Here is an 18,009-nt window from a genome sequence, read left to right on the forward strand (position 1 = left end):
TTGCCCCCACGAGCGGCTCTCCAGCACGGCCACAGCCCCAGAAGCACAATGACCTAATGCAGAACCCAGCAGCTTGGAGCAGAAAAGTGAAAGGACTATGCGTTAATCCAGGCCATCATGTCTGTCCGGAGGGGAAAGGGTGTTTGTCCCTTCCGCCCTCCTCCCTCTGGAAAGAAAGATGGCGGCCGTATGGGAGCCTTGTGGACAGCAGGTATGAGCCGGGGGTGTGGGGGCGACTAAAACCTCATGGGAAGGGGGGCGTTCTGGTCCGTCCTTCACCCCCTACCGAGGTCACCAGTTGCCCCCTGCGAGCGGCTCTCCAGCATGGCCACGGCCCCAGAAGCACAAGGACTTAATGCAGAACCCAGCAGCTTGGAGCAGAAAAGTGAATGGACTATGCATTGATCCAGGCCATCAAGTCTGCCGGAGGGGAAAGGGTGTTGCCCCATTCGCCCTCTCCTCTCTGGAAAGAAAGATGGCGGCCACATGGGAGCCTTGTGGACAGCAGGTATAAGCCGGGAGTGTGGGGGCGACTAAAACCCCAGGGGAAGGGGGGCGTTTCGCTCCGCCCTTCACGCCCTACCGAGGCCACCGGTTGCCCCCCGCGAGCGGCTCTCCAGCACGGCCAGAACTCCAGAACACAGAAACCAATCTCTTAACTATCTGACTTTCAGTAGAAATACTTCCAGGGTCAATAGGTAAAAGAGCAGAAATCCAAAACCAACATTTAATTCTTGAACCCAGCCGTAGAAAGCAAATCACTTCACAATGCTTTTTCAGCATGTCTGATTTGGGGGGGGGGAGTAAACTCTAAATAATAGTGGTGAATCTTTTATTGAAACAATGAATCTAATCAAAGCAGATAGAGTGTTAACTAGAATGCATCTGCCTCACAGGGACGGGGAGGGGTGGGGGGTGGGGTTTTATTGGGGTTCTTCATGGTAAAAATAAGTATTGGTAAAGGGAAATGTGTTTGATATTTGCATGACTGAGACATAAACCTGAAAGCTTTGTAACCTTTCCCACAGTGATTCAATAAATAAATAAATAAAATTAAAAAAAAAAAAAAAAAAAAAAAAAAAAAGACACAGGCATCCTTCGAACTGAGAGGCATCACATCACCTAGCTGGCTCAGAGGATGTCTCGGGAGCCCAGAGAGTCACAGACAACTTTCCTTCTTTATAGTTTGAGTTTAATCTGCCTTGTTTTTCTGAAACCCTCCCAAAGAAGCAGAGCGTGGCTGCACAATGATACCATGCCGTGATCCAGCCGTCACCAGCCGAGGCTTTCCTCTTCTGCAGTGCAAAGGGGAGCAGCCCTCACTGGGCTCCCCAGAGGTAGAGATTGATCCTACCCGAAAGACAGAACCAGCACACACTCTAAGTGACAGGAAATATAAGAGTTAGTCATCTAGACATCACGCGGAGAACCATCACAGGGCCTCAGCTGCTAGAGCCTGCAGACAGACTGACAGCCCAGGAGGAACACAGAAAATCAGATGCAAAAGAAGCCCACTAAGCTCAAGGAGCGAAAACAAGAGCACAAAAGGCTCACCTAGTACCTGACAGCTCAGCAAGTCCGTGGACGATGACTTAAGACAAAGGTTGTAACAAGCAACATAAAGCAAACTGTTTCATGCCGCTAATGGGGCAGGCTGGCAGGGTGGAGGGGGAGCAACCTGAGACACTGTTGAAGGGAATGTCACACTGGAAGTGGGATTAGCACTGGGATATTGAACACCTGACGTGACTGCACTGTGAACAACTTTGTAAATCATGTTTAAATAAAGTTTCAAACAGAAAAATAAGTAAAACAACTCTTCTTTAAAATTTTACCTGGGGGGCATGGTGCCGCCAGCAGGTCAATCTGTACCTGTGAGGCGAGTGCATCAGCAGCCTGATGGCGCCTTCAGACTTCCAGATACCCCCAAATTGCTGCTGCGCCTTTGGCCAGACCTCAAAACTTGGGGCAAAGTTTACCAAGAAAGTAAACGGCCAAAAGTTAGGTATGTGGGAGACACACCCACAAACCACCTCCGGCTCAGCTATATAATCGGAGGCATGGCCTCTCTGGTTCCTGATTGAACTGCTTAATGGCCATGATCCCAGAGACTCAGAAACAAATCTCGAAACCCAGCAGCTTTTGGCAGAAATGCGTCCAGTCCCTGCAGTAGGTTACCAGCGCCAGGCCACCCCAGGTGGGAATAGGTTTCGTGTCTTGGCCTGTTCCCCCTGCCGGCCCGGTGGCCACCATCCTCCGGAGGCCACTGGACAGTCAGGTTTGGGCCTGCAGTGACGAGACACGCAGGGCCTCGCCAGAGGGGGGTAGAACTGGCCCTTTCTTCCCCATCCCAGTGAGACCTCAAGTCGCCGCCTACAAACAGCCTCTCTGGATCATGATCAAGCTGATTAATGGCCCTAATCCCAGAGACTCAGAAACAAATCTCGAAAGCCAGTGGCTTTTGGAAGAATTGTGTCCGGACCCTGCAGTAGGTTACTGTTGCCGGGCCACCCCAGGAGGGAAAGGGTGCTGTCCCTCCGCCTGCTCCTCCTTGGCGGCTTAGTGGCCCCCATCCACCAAAGGCCATTGGACAGTCAGGTTTGGGCCCGCAGTGACGAGACACGTGGGGCCTCACAAGATGGGGGTGGAGCCGACCCTTTCCTCCCCGCCCCAACGAGACCCCAAGTTGCTGCCCATGAACGGCCTCTCTGGCTCCTGATCAGGCTGCTTAACGGCCATGATCCCAGAGACTCAGGAACAAATCTCGGAACCCAGCAGGTTTTGGCAGAAATCCCTCCAGATTTAATTGTTAAAATTTCAGAATTTCAAAATTGTGTGGCTACTACTGCAGCCACACGACATCATATGTTATTCATAACCTGCAACAGAAAATAAATTGTCTACTGTTGCCTTTTTGGCAGATCCGAGTATTGGAGTAAAATCCCAAATAATAATGATGGGTCTGATGTCAAAATGTTGAATGTAATCAAAGTAGAGAGAGAGTAATGTGGAAATCATCTGTCCCACAGGTAGGCGGAGGGTGTGGGATGGAGGTATACTGGGGTTTTTGGTGGTGGAGAATGGGCACTTGGTGAAGGTATGGGTGTTTCATTGTATGACCGAGACTTAGACCTGAAAGCTTTGTAACTGCTCTCATGGTGATTCAATAAATAAAATTATAAAAAATGAAAAAAAAAAAAAGTAAGGTGGAGTTCATGCCCAATTCAATCAGCCTAATCAGTGGCTGAATAAAATAGCAGTACTCCTACATTAATAAAAAAAATAATAAACAAATTAAAAAAATAAAATCTTACCTGCACTGGTCCATGTTCTTCCTTTCTGCCGTGTATTTGGTAATGTATACTTATGAAAAAAAATTTAAGGTTAAAAAATCAGCACTGAAATTGACATTTATGTATACTTAAAAAATCATGCTGTTCTGCACTAATACACAAAAATATTCAGAAGTAAGTTGTGAATCATTCCCAGATCATTATAGAGGTTACATTACTAGAGATAAAAAATTTTATAAGGAAAGTCAAACTGTACATATAACAGCATAGATATGATCATTTAACGCGTCTTAATAATTTAATTATACTGATAATAGCCAAACAAAAACTCAAGCTTGAAGGACATGTAGAACTTACCCTTGGAATAACAGTGTCAATGATGACCCACTTAAATATCTATTGTGAAATTCATGTAAACCTACTTGGTTTCTAGATCATCAATGCACAGTTTAGATGGTCTACGGGGAGGTGACATTGGAAGTTCTAAATCCTGCTTTCTGACGGGCATTTTTATGTCCTTATTCATATTCACATGAATTGGTTTTCTCACAGTTTCTACAATAAAAAATTGTCATTTAAAAATAAGAAATGATAAACTCTCAAGGGCATTTTTATCTACCATGCTCATTAGAATTCTTAGAAGTTACGTTTACTAGAAACAGTTATATTCTTTGCTTGCTAGAAGAAATTGTCAGAATACTAACCAACAGAAATCATACACTTCTCGCGGAAGCCGCTCTGCAAACCCTGTTTTTCTTTCTCCCCCTCCCAGGAGCCCTGACCCCCAGACCTTCCGAGGTCCCCCATCGCTGCCCCCTTCCCCACTCCACGTGCCGCCACAGCGCTTCCGCCCTGTGCCACCACCTGGAAAGCGGGAGAGGGACTGCTCAAAACATAAAAACTGAACTGGTGTTTGATCTGGCAATCTCATGCCGGGGTTTGTCGCCAAAGGAAACAGAAATGGGGTCTCAGAGGAGCATCTGAACCCTCTGTCCCGTGCAGTGTCATTCACAGTGGGCCAGAGAGGACAGTCCATGTGCCCCCAACAGAGGAGACGTGCAATACAGGACCTTGGCCTCTGACGCCAGAAGAAAGAAGAAACCCATCCATGGAACAGCACGAGGGAGCCTGCAGGCGTTAGGCTAAGGGGCAATAATTCCTGCCCAGGGGCTGGTCCCAGTGCCACCAGACCTACACCCAGAAACATTCAAGGATGTATGTAGTGCCTGGAACTGAACTCAGGATCTCGCATATGCAAGGCAGATGCTCTACCGCTTAAGCCAAATCCCGTGCCCCTGGTATGTTTCAAAAAGTCAAACAGCAGGGCCGTAGAGACGGGGCAGGAGAGAAGGCACTTAACTTGCCTTAAAGCAGTCGAGCCAGGGTCAATCCCCAGCACTGGTTCCCGGCATGCTGCTCGGGGTCATGGCCAGAGCACAGAGCCAGCAACAGCCCTTTCATACCACACGTTGTGGCTCAAAAACAATAAAAGCTGACTCCCCCCCCCCCAAAAGAAGAATTTATGGGCCAGAGAGACAGCACAGGGGTTAAGGACTTGTCTTGCATATAGTAGACCCTATTCGATCCTTGGTGCCACATACAGTCTGCCAAGCACTACTGGGAGTGATCCCTAAGCACAGAGCCAGGAGCAAGCCCTGAGCACCAACAGGTGGGCCAACCCTCTCCCCCACTCCAAATAAAAGTAAACGGCAGGCACAGTTTCCCTTTGAGGGAGAGAAAAACACAGATTAAACTTATAGATCAAAAGGAATGTATTCGGCGGGAGCGGCGGGGACCTCATGGGAAGGGGGGCTTTGTGGGCCGTCCCCCACGCCCCACCGAGGTCGCCGGCTGCCCCCCACGAGTGGCTCTCCGGCACGGCCACGGCCCCAGAGGCACAAGGACTTAGCACAGAGAACCAGCCGCTTGGAGCAGAAAAGCAAATGGACAATGTGTTAAACAGCGCCACCAAGCCTGCCCGGAGGGGAAAGGGTGTTGACCGGCCCGCCCGCTCCTCTCTGGAAAGAAAGATGGCGGCCGCACAGGCACAGAAACCAATCTCTTAATTATCTAACTTTTAATAGAAATTCTTCCAGGGTCAATAAGTAAAATAGCAGAAATTCAAAACCGCGCGGCCGCCGCGCGACATCATTTTATCCTTAAACCAAGTTGTAGAAAGCAAATCATTTCACAATGCTGTTTCAGCATGTCTGATTGTGGGGGGTGGGTCGTAAACTCTAAACAATGATTGTGCATCTTCTGTCGAAACAATCTATCTGGTCAAAGTAGATGGAGTGTTGGCTGGAGCTCATCTGCCTCACAGGAATTGGGAGGGGTGGGGGGAGGTGGGGGTCTATTGGGGTTCGGGGTTAGGGATGGGTGTTGGTAAAGGGAAATGTGTTTGATGTCTGCATGACTGGGACCTAGGCCCGAGGGCTCTGTAGCTTTTCCCACGGTGATTCAATAAATAAATAAATTATAAAAAAAAAAAAAAAGGAATGTATTTTGAAATGTTGAATTACTCAAGTTAACATTCAGGGGATAACAAAGAAATTATTCACATTATTTACCTTTTTCTTTCAAATTCTCTAAACATTGTAAGATGGTAAAGATACTCCCTCAGTTAAATTTTGGTAAAAATCTGCCTAGGTAGAATAATGTGAAAACTGGAAGGAACTAAATCATGAGACATTTAACTACAGCTTATAAAACCAGCTGCATATGCCACAAAACCTATAAAGTTAAATTACACACATGAAGCAAAAAATGATTTTAGCAATAATCAGGCTTCTCATTTAAGAGAGCAATCGAAATAGTTTACTTTCCATGTCCTTAGAGCTCTTACATCATGGAATTAGACACCTAAATGTTAGGCTCACATCAGAGTTAGACAAATAGTAACAGAATGACTACTCACCAGGCATCTTCCTCTGGCGAGATATCTGATTTACCATGTACAGGTTAAGTAGGTCCAAACTGACCGCAGAATTTTTGACAGGGGACAAGACTCCCAGCAATTTCATTTTTGATTTGAGTCTTTTCTTTTCAAAATATTCCTAAAGTAACATTTGAAAATCATAAGAACTGTGTCAGAATCATGGTCTGAATCATTAATAATTTAAAATTCAGTTGTGCTGTTAAATATTTGACCTAATTTTTTTTTCTGGTTTTTGGGCCACACCTGGCAGTGCACAGGGTTATTTCTGGTTCTGCAACCAGGAATCACTCCTGGAAGTGCTCAGGGGACCCTATGGGATGCCAGGGATCAAACCTGGGTCAACTGTATGCAAGGCAAATGCCCTCCCCCACTGTACTGTTAATACAGCCCCTTCACTTTTAAAGTATCTTGGGGATCTTATAAGTTCACATATACTAAATTTAACCACGATTTTGGTAATCTGAAGAGTCACAATTTCACAGTCTTATAATCAGTCTTTTGTCAAAACATTATGTCTGTAATAAAAGTCATGCAATTTGTTGCAGTGTGGAGGGATCTGGAGAGCGTGATGCTGAGTGGAATCAGGCAGAGGGCAAGGAAAATACTCAGAATGATCTCTGGATGTGTGGGATACAAAGAAACTTTCCAGGAGAATATCCAATGCTCAGTGGCAGTAGAAACGAAGAGCAGAACTGGTCTTCAGTTCTTGAAAGTGGGGCAGGGTAGGGGTAAGTCAGGAAGGGAACTCTAGGATGAGGAGGAGGGGGAGTGTGCCTGCACAGAGGTAGGCTGCGGGGTGGGAGAGAAACTGGGGACACTGGTGGAGGGTGGTGGGCACTGGTGAAGGAACTGGTGTTGGAATAATATACTCCTGAAACTCAATCAAAAATATCGTTCTAACTTTGTAATTCACAGTGATTTTAAAAAATCAAGTAAATTTTAAAAATGTAATAATGCCTTCAGAATACAACTTTACAAAACCATTCCTAAGTACCAAAAGATTAAAGCTTATGTGCAGACAGTTTAAAAATCTGAAAATAAATCTGACAGGTTATAAAGTGTGCTGAGACGGCCTGACCTGTGCTCTCTCTTGCTCTCTTGAACATGTATCTTTATCTCAGTGTGCTTCTTACTTGAACTTTCAAGCTCCTGCTCTTTCTTCAACACTCCTTTCCTTCTCACCTCCTCCCACCTTTCTAAGTATGTTTTCATTCAAAAAAGCCGGCTCACTTCACACACACACACACACACAGAGCAAGCTAAGGCTACAGCCATAAAACACTGCAGAGATCAGACAACTGAGTGTTCTTTAAAGACCAATTGAGATGAGAGGGTTAGTGAGAAAAGGAAAATGAACTCCCTTTGTTAAAGCTTCCGAGCTATTTCTAAAACCAGACTTAGACAGCCATTACTTTAAATCCAGGACTCGTGTCATCTTTATCTTCAGATCACACCCTTAATTTACCAAGCTCAAAGTCTCCTATTGGGTTGACTTGCGAGGGACACACTGCAGGCTCAAGAACTGCTCCCGACAGTACCTATCAGACACTGCAAGCCTGATGGTTTGGTTCTTGGGCCTAGGAATGCAGCGCTGAGGCCACCCAGATAGTGCTGGGGGTCCACGCAGGCTACCCCCAACAATGCTTGGAGGGCCAAAGGATGCTAGGGTTGAGGTCAAACTCAGGTCAATGCCTGTGCTCAAACCTTTTGAGCTATCTCCCAGGTGCTAAAAAGTTTATTGAGAAACTATGTGTGGAAACATGTTCTGCTCTATTAAATAACTTGTAACAGACTGTCATCGGCATGGCTGTTAAATGTGAGATATCAAAAGTGAGAAAAGCCCAAGGAGGCAAAACAGTGAAATGTCAGAGTAAGCATCATCTTGGAAACTGTTACAATCCTTTCACCTGAGTGTTTCAGAATGGTACCAATAATAAACACTCTTGGGGCAGAGAGTTTGTACAGTGGGCAAGGCACTTGCCGTGGACTTGAGTTCATTCCCTGGCACCACATATGGCCCCTGGAGCACCACCAGGAGTGAGCCCCGAGAACTGTCCTCCCGTTGTTCATTGATTTTGCTCGAGCGGGCCCAGTAACGTGCCCATTTTGAGGCTTGTTGTTACTGTGTTTGGCATATCGAATACATCACGGGTAGCTTGCCAGGCTTTGCCGTGCGGGCGAGTACTCTCAGTAGCTTGCCGGGCTCTCCGAGAGGGGTGGAGGAATCGAATTCAGGTCGGCCATGTTGGCCGCTTGCCAGGCAAACGCCCTACCCGCTGTGCTATCGCTCCAGCCCAAATCACTTCACTTAATCACTTAACTTCCCGTTAGTCGTCGATTTGCTCGAGCGGGCGCCAGTAACGTCTCCATTTGTCCCTGTCGCGTGCTAGTGTAGCCCAATGGCATCTGTTCGCTCCGGGAACATGAAGGGCCTCAAACCGATCGTTCATGATCTTGACGAAGAAGTCGGACCATCTGGTAGGTGGGCGGCCACGCGGTCTTTTGACATCCCGTGGAATCCAGTCGGTAACAGCTCTAGTCCAACGGTCGTCTTTAAATCTCATTACGTGACCAGCCCATCTGATTTTCGACACCTTGGCAAATGAGACAGCGTCCCTGATCCTTGATCGTCGACGGATGTCAGAACTCCGGATTCTTTCTCTCATTTGAGTGAAACGTGATATTCCAAGCATAGCTCTTTCAAAATAAAATGACAAATTTTACAAACTAACAAAATTGAGAGAACTCAAAGAGATGAGCAGGGCCTCTGACCATCTCGATGAAGTACGCTCCCACATTGAGCAAAGGTGGGGAACTGGTTTGCCTGAGAGGGTGACTCGAGCTTTCTTTCAGTTCTCATTCAGAAGAAACTTGCAGGCAGTGCTTTGGAAGAACCACGCGCAGAGGGGTCTCAGGAAGTAAGGCCGTACTTGTTCCGAGTCCACACGGAGGAGAGCCCCTTCCCTACAGTCCAGCGACAGGAGAGGCAGGGGCAGAAGAACCAAGAGGGCGTAGTGACCTCCAACAGGAGAAAACCCGCATCTCACACTCTCAACAGGAAACTCAAGGGCTGGAAGAGGCTCAAGACACCTATGCAGGGTCAAGGAGGCATTTCCACAGTGGACCCAACGTGGCTCTTCCACAAAGGGTCACTTCCTGTGAAAACAAAGGTCAATCGAGGTCCTGGCACAGGAAAGTGGATGAGGACTCCAGAGACAGAGAAGAGCTCTCTCGTCCCTATGCCCTGTCCCTTCCTGTACCTGCGATTCCTTGTCTAGAAGAATGCGGTTTGGGGTCGTCACCCAGATCTGAGTTTCTCATGAACAATTCCCCCTGTGCTGAGAAACTCATCCCCTAACAGAGGGGAGATGGAATCACCCTCTCCTGTTACGCGCTCCCCCCTTTTCTCAGGATATACCCCGGGTCTTCCCCATTTTACTTCAGAGGTGGCAGCCAGCTCAATTCATGTAGTTTATTATTAAACTTGTTTCCCTTTGCTAAAGCATTCACTGTCATTTTGACCACTCATACAAAAGAACCCAGAGGGATATGTGATTTTCCCTGGACTCCAACAGGGAGAACAGGAGAACAAGAAGGAATGGATGCAGTGAGATTCCCGAGAAAGCAGCAGACAGAATCTACATCACAGACAGAACTTCCTTAAACAGGAGAAAACCACTCATACAGAGTTCAAGGATCTGGTGAGAGAAACCTGAGGTAAGTCTTATGTGACTGCTTTAGTTCATCTGAAATGACGGTTTGTACGTTTGACGGGACACAAAAAGCATTTTGAGAAGAGATACAGGGAGAAAGAAGAGTAAGATTGGAAAGTGATGTGACCAGAGTCCCACATTTTGGGGGGAAGGGCTTTCTTTACATGTCTCTGCTATATATATGTTTTTAACTTTTTTTATTGAATTGCTGTAAGATAGACCATTACAAAGCTGTTCATGATCGGATCTCAATCACACAGTGTTCCAACACCCATCCCTCCACCAGTGTACATTTCCCAGCACGGGTGTCCCAGGTTCCCTCCCATCACCCCGCATAAATGAATGCAGTCATTCTATATCTGTCCCTTTCCTTCTGACTCATTTCACTCCCCAAGTCCATCCATTTATAGACAAATTTCATGACTTCATCTTTCCTGACAGTTTCATAGTATCCCATTGCATAGATGTGCCATAGTTTCTTTGTCCATTTGTCTGTTCTTGGTCACTCGGGTTGTTTCCAACTATGGAGAATAATGCTGCAATGAACATAAGGAGTGCAGATGGTGTTTCTTCTGTGTGTTTTTGGGCCCCCAAGGTATATTCCCAGAAGTGGTATTGCTGGGTCAAATGGGAGCTCAATGTCTAATGTTTTGAGAAATGTTCATATTGTTCTCCAGAAAGGCTGGACTATGTAAACTCAAAAAAAGACAACATTGGCGGTCTATCTCTCCCACTGCCCGCGTCAGTAGTCTCACGCCAGTTCCCCCACCCCAGGGAGGGTGAAGGAAGAAAACGAGGGCCAGGCTGGTTGGTCTCAGTTGCAGTTTATTCCAATCCCATCTCCATTCTCCTCTGATTCTCCCCCTGCTGCTTCTTCTTTCCCCATGCTACTTCATTCTCCTCCTCGATCCCCCTTCATTCTCCTTCTGGCTCTGGAATCTGGATCCCCTTTCTCCTCCTTCTGGAGTCTGGATCCTGATCCCCTTTCTCCTCCTTCTCTGGAGTCTCGATTCTGATCTCCCAGCCCACTCTTACAGTACAGTTAAATCCCAAAGCATGAGGGGTTGGGGCTTACACATAGGTGTAGTCACAAACAATAGGGGTAAAGTTCTTTCCCTCTGGGAAAGCAGTTTCTAGGACAGATACTCCTCAGCAGGACGACCCACTCTAGAGCAGAATCCTCCAGGTGTGTTTCTCCTCTCCTTGTCCAACAAACATATAAGCATACATAATATAAATCTTTTTTTTTTTTTTTGCTTTTTGGGTCACACCCGACAATGCACAGGGGTTACTCCTGGCTCTGCACTCAGGAGTTACTCCTGGTGGTGCTCAGAGGACCGTATGGGATGCTGGGAATCGAACCCAGGTCGGCCGCCGGGCAAGGCAAATGCCCTACCCACTGTGCTATCTCTCCAGCTCCAATATAAATCATTTTGTATGGCTACAGTAAGAAATACATATAGAATTGCTCTCCTAGGGCCATCTCAATCTCAGACTACAGTGCTCAGGCCAGATAGTCTTTCCTATCCCTAGCAGGGTCCTAGTCTCGTCGTTACTTTTGGATCATGACAGTATTTGTCTATGATCAAGCTCTAAACTTATAGTTAAGAATCGTGGCACTTTGGCCTGGCCCATTTCGATGCCAGGGTAGCTCACCGCTTGCCCTGGGTCCATTCAGTCCTTCGTCAGGACCCTGCTTTTGGGGTGTTAGGAACTAAGGGCAACCGAGAAAGCAGATGTCCGGAAGTGAATAATATTTAAAGCCAATTAAATCCTAAGTTACAAAAGCAGAATATTGTCTTCCTGTATCTATACAAAAAGGACATTGCTTTAAAGTCAACTGTTCAAAAGACATAAGGAGAGGAGAAAGGCAATATTAACTTACAATTCAGTTTCAGTGTCCTAGAAGGATTTGACCTTACAAATTAACAGATTCTGATTAGGGGGGAAAGCTGATTAACTGGTTGGGAAGAGAGCATAGAGAAGTGGTTACAGATAAACAAAGGAATGGGAGTGACTCAGGAGCACTGTGATGGGTGTAACCTGATAAACCTAAACTCCTTGTGGCAAGGGAGAAAGAACAAATCAATTGTTATCCTACACAGCTGAAGTGCCAGCAGTGTTTTTTCTTGTAGAGTTCAGCCAGTGCCTTGTATGCCTTTGATATTAACCCCTTATCAGAAGGGTATTGGGTGAATATCCTTTCCCATTCTGTAGGTTGTCTTTGTTTCCTGGTCCCTGTTTCCTTTGAGGTGCAGAAGCTCAGTCATTCAATGCTGTCTCATTTGTTTATCTCTGCTCCCACTTGCTTGGTCAGTGGCGTTTCATCTTTGAAGATACCTTTAGCTTCAATATCATGAAGGGTTTTGCCAACCTTTTCTTCAATGTACCTTATGGATTCTGATCTGATGCTGAGTTACTTGATCCATTTTGATCTGACTTTTGTGCATGGTGTTAGGCAGAGGTCTGAACCCATTTTTTTGCATGTAGCTGTTCAGTTTTGCCAGAACCACTTGTTAAAGAGACTTTCCTTGCTCTACTTTATATTTCTTGCTCCCTAATCAAAGATGAGATGATCATACATTTGAGGATGTGTATAAGGATACTCAATCCTATTCCTTGTTGTGTGGATCTGTCTTTGTTCCAATACCATGTTGTTTTAATTATTACCACTTTGTAGTACAGTTTGAGGTTGGGGAAGGTGATGCCTCCCATCTTTTTTCCCCCAATAACTGCTTCGGGCCGGAGCCATAGCACAATAGGTAAGGCCTTGCACATGGCTGACCCGGGTTCAATACTCAACATCCCATATATTCCCCATCAAGCACCACTTGGAGTGATTTCTGAGTGCAGGGCCAAGAGTATATATAAAAGGCCCTCCCGTTGATCGTCGATTTGCTCGAGCGGGCCCAGTAACGTCTCCATTGGAGACTTTGTTGTTACTGTGTTTGGCATATCGAATACGTCACGGGGAGCTTGCCAGGCTCTGAAGAGCATATATACTTTTAAAAAATGATCCAAAAATAGCTAAAACAAATCTTGGAACAGACCACATCTAGTTTTTCTCTAAGTACTAATGTCACTGCTAGATGTAATTCTAGGCATAAGATATACAGAATGAATAAAATTAAAGGTGCAAATATATCCCTCTTCTCACGAATATATTGATAAAAGAATAAATAAAAGCACAGGAAAATTATTAAAAGAATGGAGAAGATACTTTTACCTGAGACTCAACTGAATAATCCCAAATCCAGACAAAGCGCAAAGAGAAGCTTAAAAGAAATGGATGTGGTTGGAATGACAAATGGTGAGGTAGGGAGTTGTCAGAGAAGCAAGTTGAGCACAGACTGTTCAAGGTCTTGTAGGCTAGACTTTATTATAAATGGGGAAAACGAAACTTTTAAACGTGAAGATAATAAACTCGTGCTTTTAAAATGCCATGCCGACTGCTACATGGCAGACTAAAAGAGAGTCAAGACAGAATATATAAAATGATCAATTACATTAAAATTAACTTTTCAGAAGACAGCATTAAGTAAAAATGAGAATCACTGAGCACACATGTAGCTGAGAAATAATCACAAAGGAACCAGACCCAGTGAGAAAAAGCCAAGCCAACTAAAACACAGGGCAGCGTGTGGGAAGAACAGCGCAGTAGGAGGAAGCCGGGAGAGAGCCAGCCAGTGTCACTGGCAGAACCAAGAAGGACGCGCACTCAGCCCGCTCTCAGCTTCCAGACGGCCACTCTTTGCTCTGCTCTCTCTCAGACTACCTTGAAGCATGGGCCTCTGTACTGGAACTTGTGAATGGACTTGTGTCAGGGGACTTCTGTGAAATGGGGAGGAAATGTGACAACCTCGAGGAGGACTCGACCTCTCTCCTCTAGATCCATCCTGGGAAGTGCCTGGAGGGCCAGGGCTGTAAAAGTCTGCTTTGACACAGACCTCGCATCTCCCCCAGCTCTGCCTGACAGCTGGCAAACTGCCCCTGAGTTCCTCTTGATCTACATGGCCTGGGCACTCATCCCTGCCAGCCGCTTGCTCTGGATGCTTGGGATTCAGGCTGAAGTAAGGAGCTGCTCTTTCCGGGAAAAGAAAAACCAGTCTGAGCCTCTCCAGTTCCTTCTCCTCTGCTCTGGTGCCTCCCCTCACAGAAAAGAACCAAGACGGAGAGAAACAAATTTACCTGGGAAATGAGAGGAGATAAAGCGAGAACACGGGCTTGTCAAGAGTGGAGAGAGTCAACACACATCGCAAGCAAAGCTGCCGGCATATCCCCAAGAAGGAGAATGTGCCAGGAGTATACTTCCTACGCAGAGATGTGGGCAACCATAGCCGGCCCCAAACAGGGAAATGAACGATTTTATCCCTGCGGAGTCGTCATTTTTACAGTTTTCCCAAACCGCCACCCAAAGTCTGTGGCTAGGGTTGTAACCAAGGTGGCGCATTTACAATTGATGAATCACCTTGGCATGGCCTTTGTTCCAGTGCGGGAGTCTCTGGGGGTCCAGAGGTTGTCCGGGTGCTGTCCGAGCTGCTGCTTCACTCCCATGTCTCTGAGGCTCATCTTTGTAACGTGCACACTGTAGGTACCAGGAGCTGCCGTGCTGGGTGGGACCGGCCACTGTTCGGCAATGCTCACAAGTGCAGCCCTGTGGACCGTCTCCACCTCACCTCCCTCCACAATGATCCAAGAAAGCCTACTATGTCTCGAAGGACAAGGGAAAATCCGCCAGGGTATACAGGCCATACCACTATGAGGTATGTGTGTGCTGAGTTCTGCCTTGTGACAAAATGAAACCGAGAAAGAGGAAGAAGTACTCACACAGCCATGACAGGGTTTCTTACACTTTTTCTCCATAAGACTTCCTTTCATCCAAGAAACTCATCAAGGTGGAGTGCTGACAGATATCTGGATTCATTAAACAGTGGATTCTGAATGAATTTTTTGCCACTGAGCGTTCAGAAACCTTTTACATTGCCCAATTCTTCACAACCACCACATTCAACTGCCTGCCCCCCAATATGATGCTGTGACCCAGTGTAAGAAGCAAGGGTCTGGGCAACAGATGACAATGAGATGATCTGAACAAGATACTAAGACTACAGCCAGTGAGACATGACCCAGACTTGAAATGTATTTTTGAAAGTACCGAAACAACAAAGTAGCAATGATCCTAAGCTCCTGGCTGAGAAATGTGACTAATCAGACTATTACAAGGACAGAGAGAAAGGAAAACTGGCCCCAGGCTCACTCAGGAGTGCACTCTCCTCAGAAAAGGCTTCAGAAGGGCACCATCCAAGTAGGCTCACGCTCGGCTATTTTTTCTTTACCTTCTGTTTTCTCCTCTCCTGTTTGATGAGGATCCTGGACCTAAAAAGAAAAGCAGAATAAAAAATGAATAATTAAACTAAGAAATGGTCTTGTCCTAACACCCAAGGACAGTAGAAACAAGGACCAGGACAAATGGCCCACAACTGGAAGCCTGCCTCAAATGCTAGGGGAGAGGGCAGCTGGGGTAGAGAAGGGACTATAATGACAACGATGGTTGGAAGCGATCACTCCGGATGGGAGATGTGTGCTGAAAGGGGCCAAAGGGCCAAACATGACGGCCTCTCAGTATCTGTACTGCAAATCATAACACTCAAAAGCAGAGGCGGGGGAGAGAAAGGGAGAAAGAGAGAGAGAGAGAGAGAGAGAGAGAGAGAGAGAGAGAGAGATGCCTGCCATAGAGGTAGGCTGGGGGTGGGGGAGGTTAGCAGGAGGGACACTGGGTATATTGGTAGTGGGAAATGTGCACTGGTGGAGGGATGGGTGTTCAAACATTGTATGACTGAAACCAAATCACCAAAGCTTTGTAACTGTATCTCATAGTGATTCAAAACAAAAAAAAAAAAAATTGAAGAAGAAAAACAACAGAAAGAAATGGTCTTGTTTTACTGCCACTTGAGCTGAGCTAAAGATTTGGAGTTAAATTCTTAGAATGTAGCAATAAATATATTATCTTCTGAAAAGAGAACTAATAATTTTCTTTTGGAGGGGGCACACATGGCTGTGCTCAGGGCTTACTCCTGGCTCTGCATTCAGGGATCAGGGTACCATATGGGGTTCAGGGTAAACAACCCGGGTTGGCCGCACACAAGGGCAAGCGCCCTACCCTCTGATTCTTGATAATTTTCTTAAAATTACTTGTTGTACATAAATTTTTACAAAACTTCCTTATAAAATCCAGTAATACAAAAGACTGTCTGTAATAAATAAGCATAAAATACATAACATAAACACACAATTACAGAAATACCCCAATTTTTTAAGAGCCCTGGTTCTCATTATGCTGTCACAAGAAAAGGAAAAATCGACCCTATCTCTGCTCGGGGTCCAGGTCTTACCTTTTCATCATATGAGAGATTTTCAGGAGACAATGAAGCTGAATGGTCTGACTATGGAATTGTTTGAGAGGAGAGAGAACCCCATAAAGAAAAAACGTAAAACCCAAGTTGAGAAGTATGGCCCACTCAGGCAAAAGTGCACAGAGATACCTATGACCCCAGGAAGGAGCGCCACAGAATGAGAAGCTACACAGGAATCACGGTGTCTACGTTTCATCCCACTAAAGCTCTCAAATTCTTTCATCTCCAACAAGTGCTCTGTGATTTCCCATTTTACTGATCACTATTTCAATTCAAAGAACAAGGCAAGGGTATCAAAGTCTGAACAGAATATGTTCCCATTCCCTAGCTACAGTTCAATCAAATACATCACCTCAGAAATCTGACCAGATGCGTCAAGGCCGCATCCTTCTAGAAGCACAAAGGACAATGCAGGGTTTTCATTGCCAGAAAAAAGGTAGGACAGTGATTAGCAAAAAAATAAATAAATAAAAAAAATTTAAAAAATAATAATGTGGAGGGGGGGGCCAGGATTATTTCAGGGAAAAGCACAAGATTTACTAAAGGAAAGGGGTGGAGATCTTCAAGTAAACACATCGCTGGTACCACACAGTGATCTGCAAAGAATTGGCTTAGACTTCACTCTGGGGAGATGTGGAAAGCGCAAGGAGATTAGGCATTGCATCTGGGTGGGGTCACAGCATGAACGACTCCATGTGGGGTCTTCCCACACACGCCTATGTTGAGTGTTATAAATAAATGAAGTACACTGGATCCCCCTCCCTCCAGCTTCTACAGACCGAGATGGCTGTGCCTTCACCAAAACGCATTGATCAGAAAATACTCCAAACACAGAGGCTGCATATGCTCGGCTGCCAAAATGTGCACAGGGACACGTTACAGAGGTCATGCCAATGAACTTGGCTGATGAATCAAAGCTGACTTCCTCAGTTCCATGAGACAGTGAGGTCTAATACACACTCCTGAGTTGCTCTGCTCTGCAAACTGATGGAATGATGCGCGGGGAGTGGAGTGGACGCAGTAGAGAGTGCCCTGCCCCCAAGTGCCAGCAATAGTCAAAGTCAGCCACAAGCACCTGCACACCAGGGATCAGCGAGGCAGACATCAAACTGCACCTATGGTCTACCTGATCTATGCAACACAGGAAGTGGTACAGACCCCTGAGTGTTCAGGAGCCTGTGGCCTCACTGTCCTTTGCCAGCAAAGGAAAGGCAGTCCTGACCTTTGGCCCAGGTTCCCTGGTTCCAGGATGAGACAAGTAGGGATGTAAAATATTTTATTTAGGAAATTTGGGAAGAGAGAGAAAAGGTAACACGTTCAATGGAGCTTCACTCTGGCTTCTCCTAAGGGGAGAGTGCCTACATGACTTTTGGGACGGGGTTGAGGATATACATGAAGAGTCTCCGTATAGCAAAGGCTGGAGTCTCTGCGTAAGGAAGAGTTGGCAGAGGGGAGAGCTCTGAACTGTGGTGGTCTTCTTTTGTTCTTGCAGTTCCACTGCTGCTGAGGGGTCTCCTCTCCTGGGGGGTCAGCTTGCTCTGGGAAGACACTAGTGCCATTCAGAATCTCACAGACTCACTCCAGCTTCTCCAAAGTGGAGGACCAGTTTCTCAGTGTTGGTCTCATGACAGTCTCTGATAACAGTCTCTCGG

At 46.2% G+C, this 18,009-nt stretch overlaps 1 protein-coding gene across 1 annotated transcript in view; it reads right to left on the minus strand.

The window, feature by feature from the left end:
* The window catches only part of REDIC1 (regulator of DNA class I crossover intermediates 1), a 41,058-nt gene extending 24,714 nt beyond the window's left edge, over positions 1 to 16,344 (minus strand). The window contains exons 1-5 of the mRNA XM_056107814.1: positions 16,337 to 16,344; positions 15,281 to 15,320; positions 6,211 to 6,349; positions 3,716 to 3,848; positions 1,277 to 1,295 (exon numbers count right to left, since the gene is read on the minus strand). Coding sequence (XP_055963789.1) covers positions 1,277 to 1,295; positions 3,716 to 3,848; positions 6,211 to 6,349; positions 15,281 to 15,320; positions 16,337 to 16,344 — 339 coding nt within the window. The remainder of the gene's footprint in view (positions 1 to 1,276; positions 1,296 to 3,715; positions 3,849 to 6,210; positions 6,350 to 15,280; positions 15,321 to 16,336) is intronic.
* Between the last annotated feature and the right edge of the window lie 1,665 nt (positions 16,345 to 18,009).

This window comes from Sorex fumeus, unplaced genomic scaffold (genome assembly GCF_029834395.1).
Source record: "Sorex fumeus unplaced genomic scaffold, SorFum_2.1 ptg000177l, whole genome shotgun sequence".
In the NCBI taxonomy this organism is placed as follows: domain Eukaryota; kingdom Metazoa; phylum Chordata; class Mammalia; order Eulipotyphla; family Soricidae; genus Sorex; species Sorex fumeus.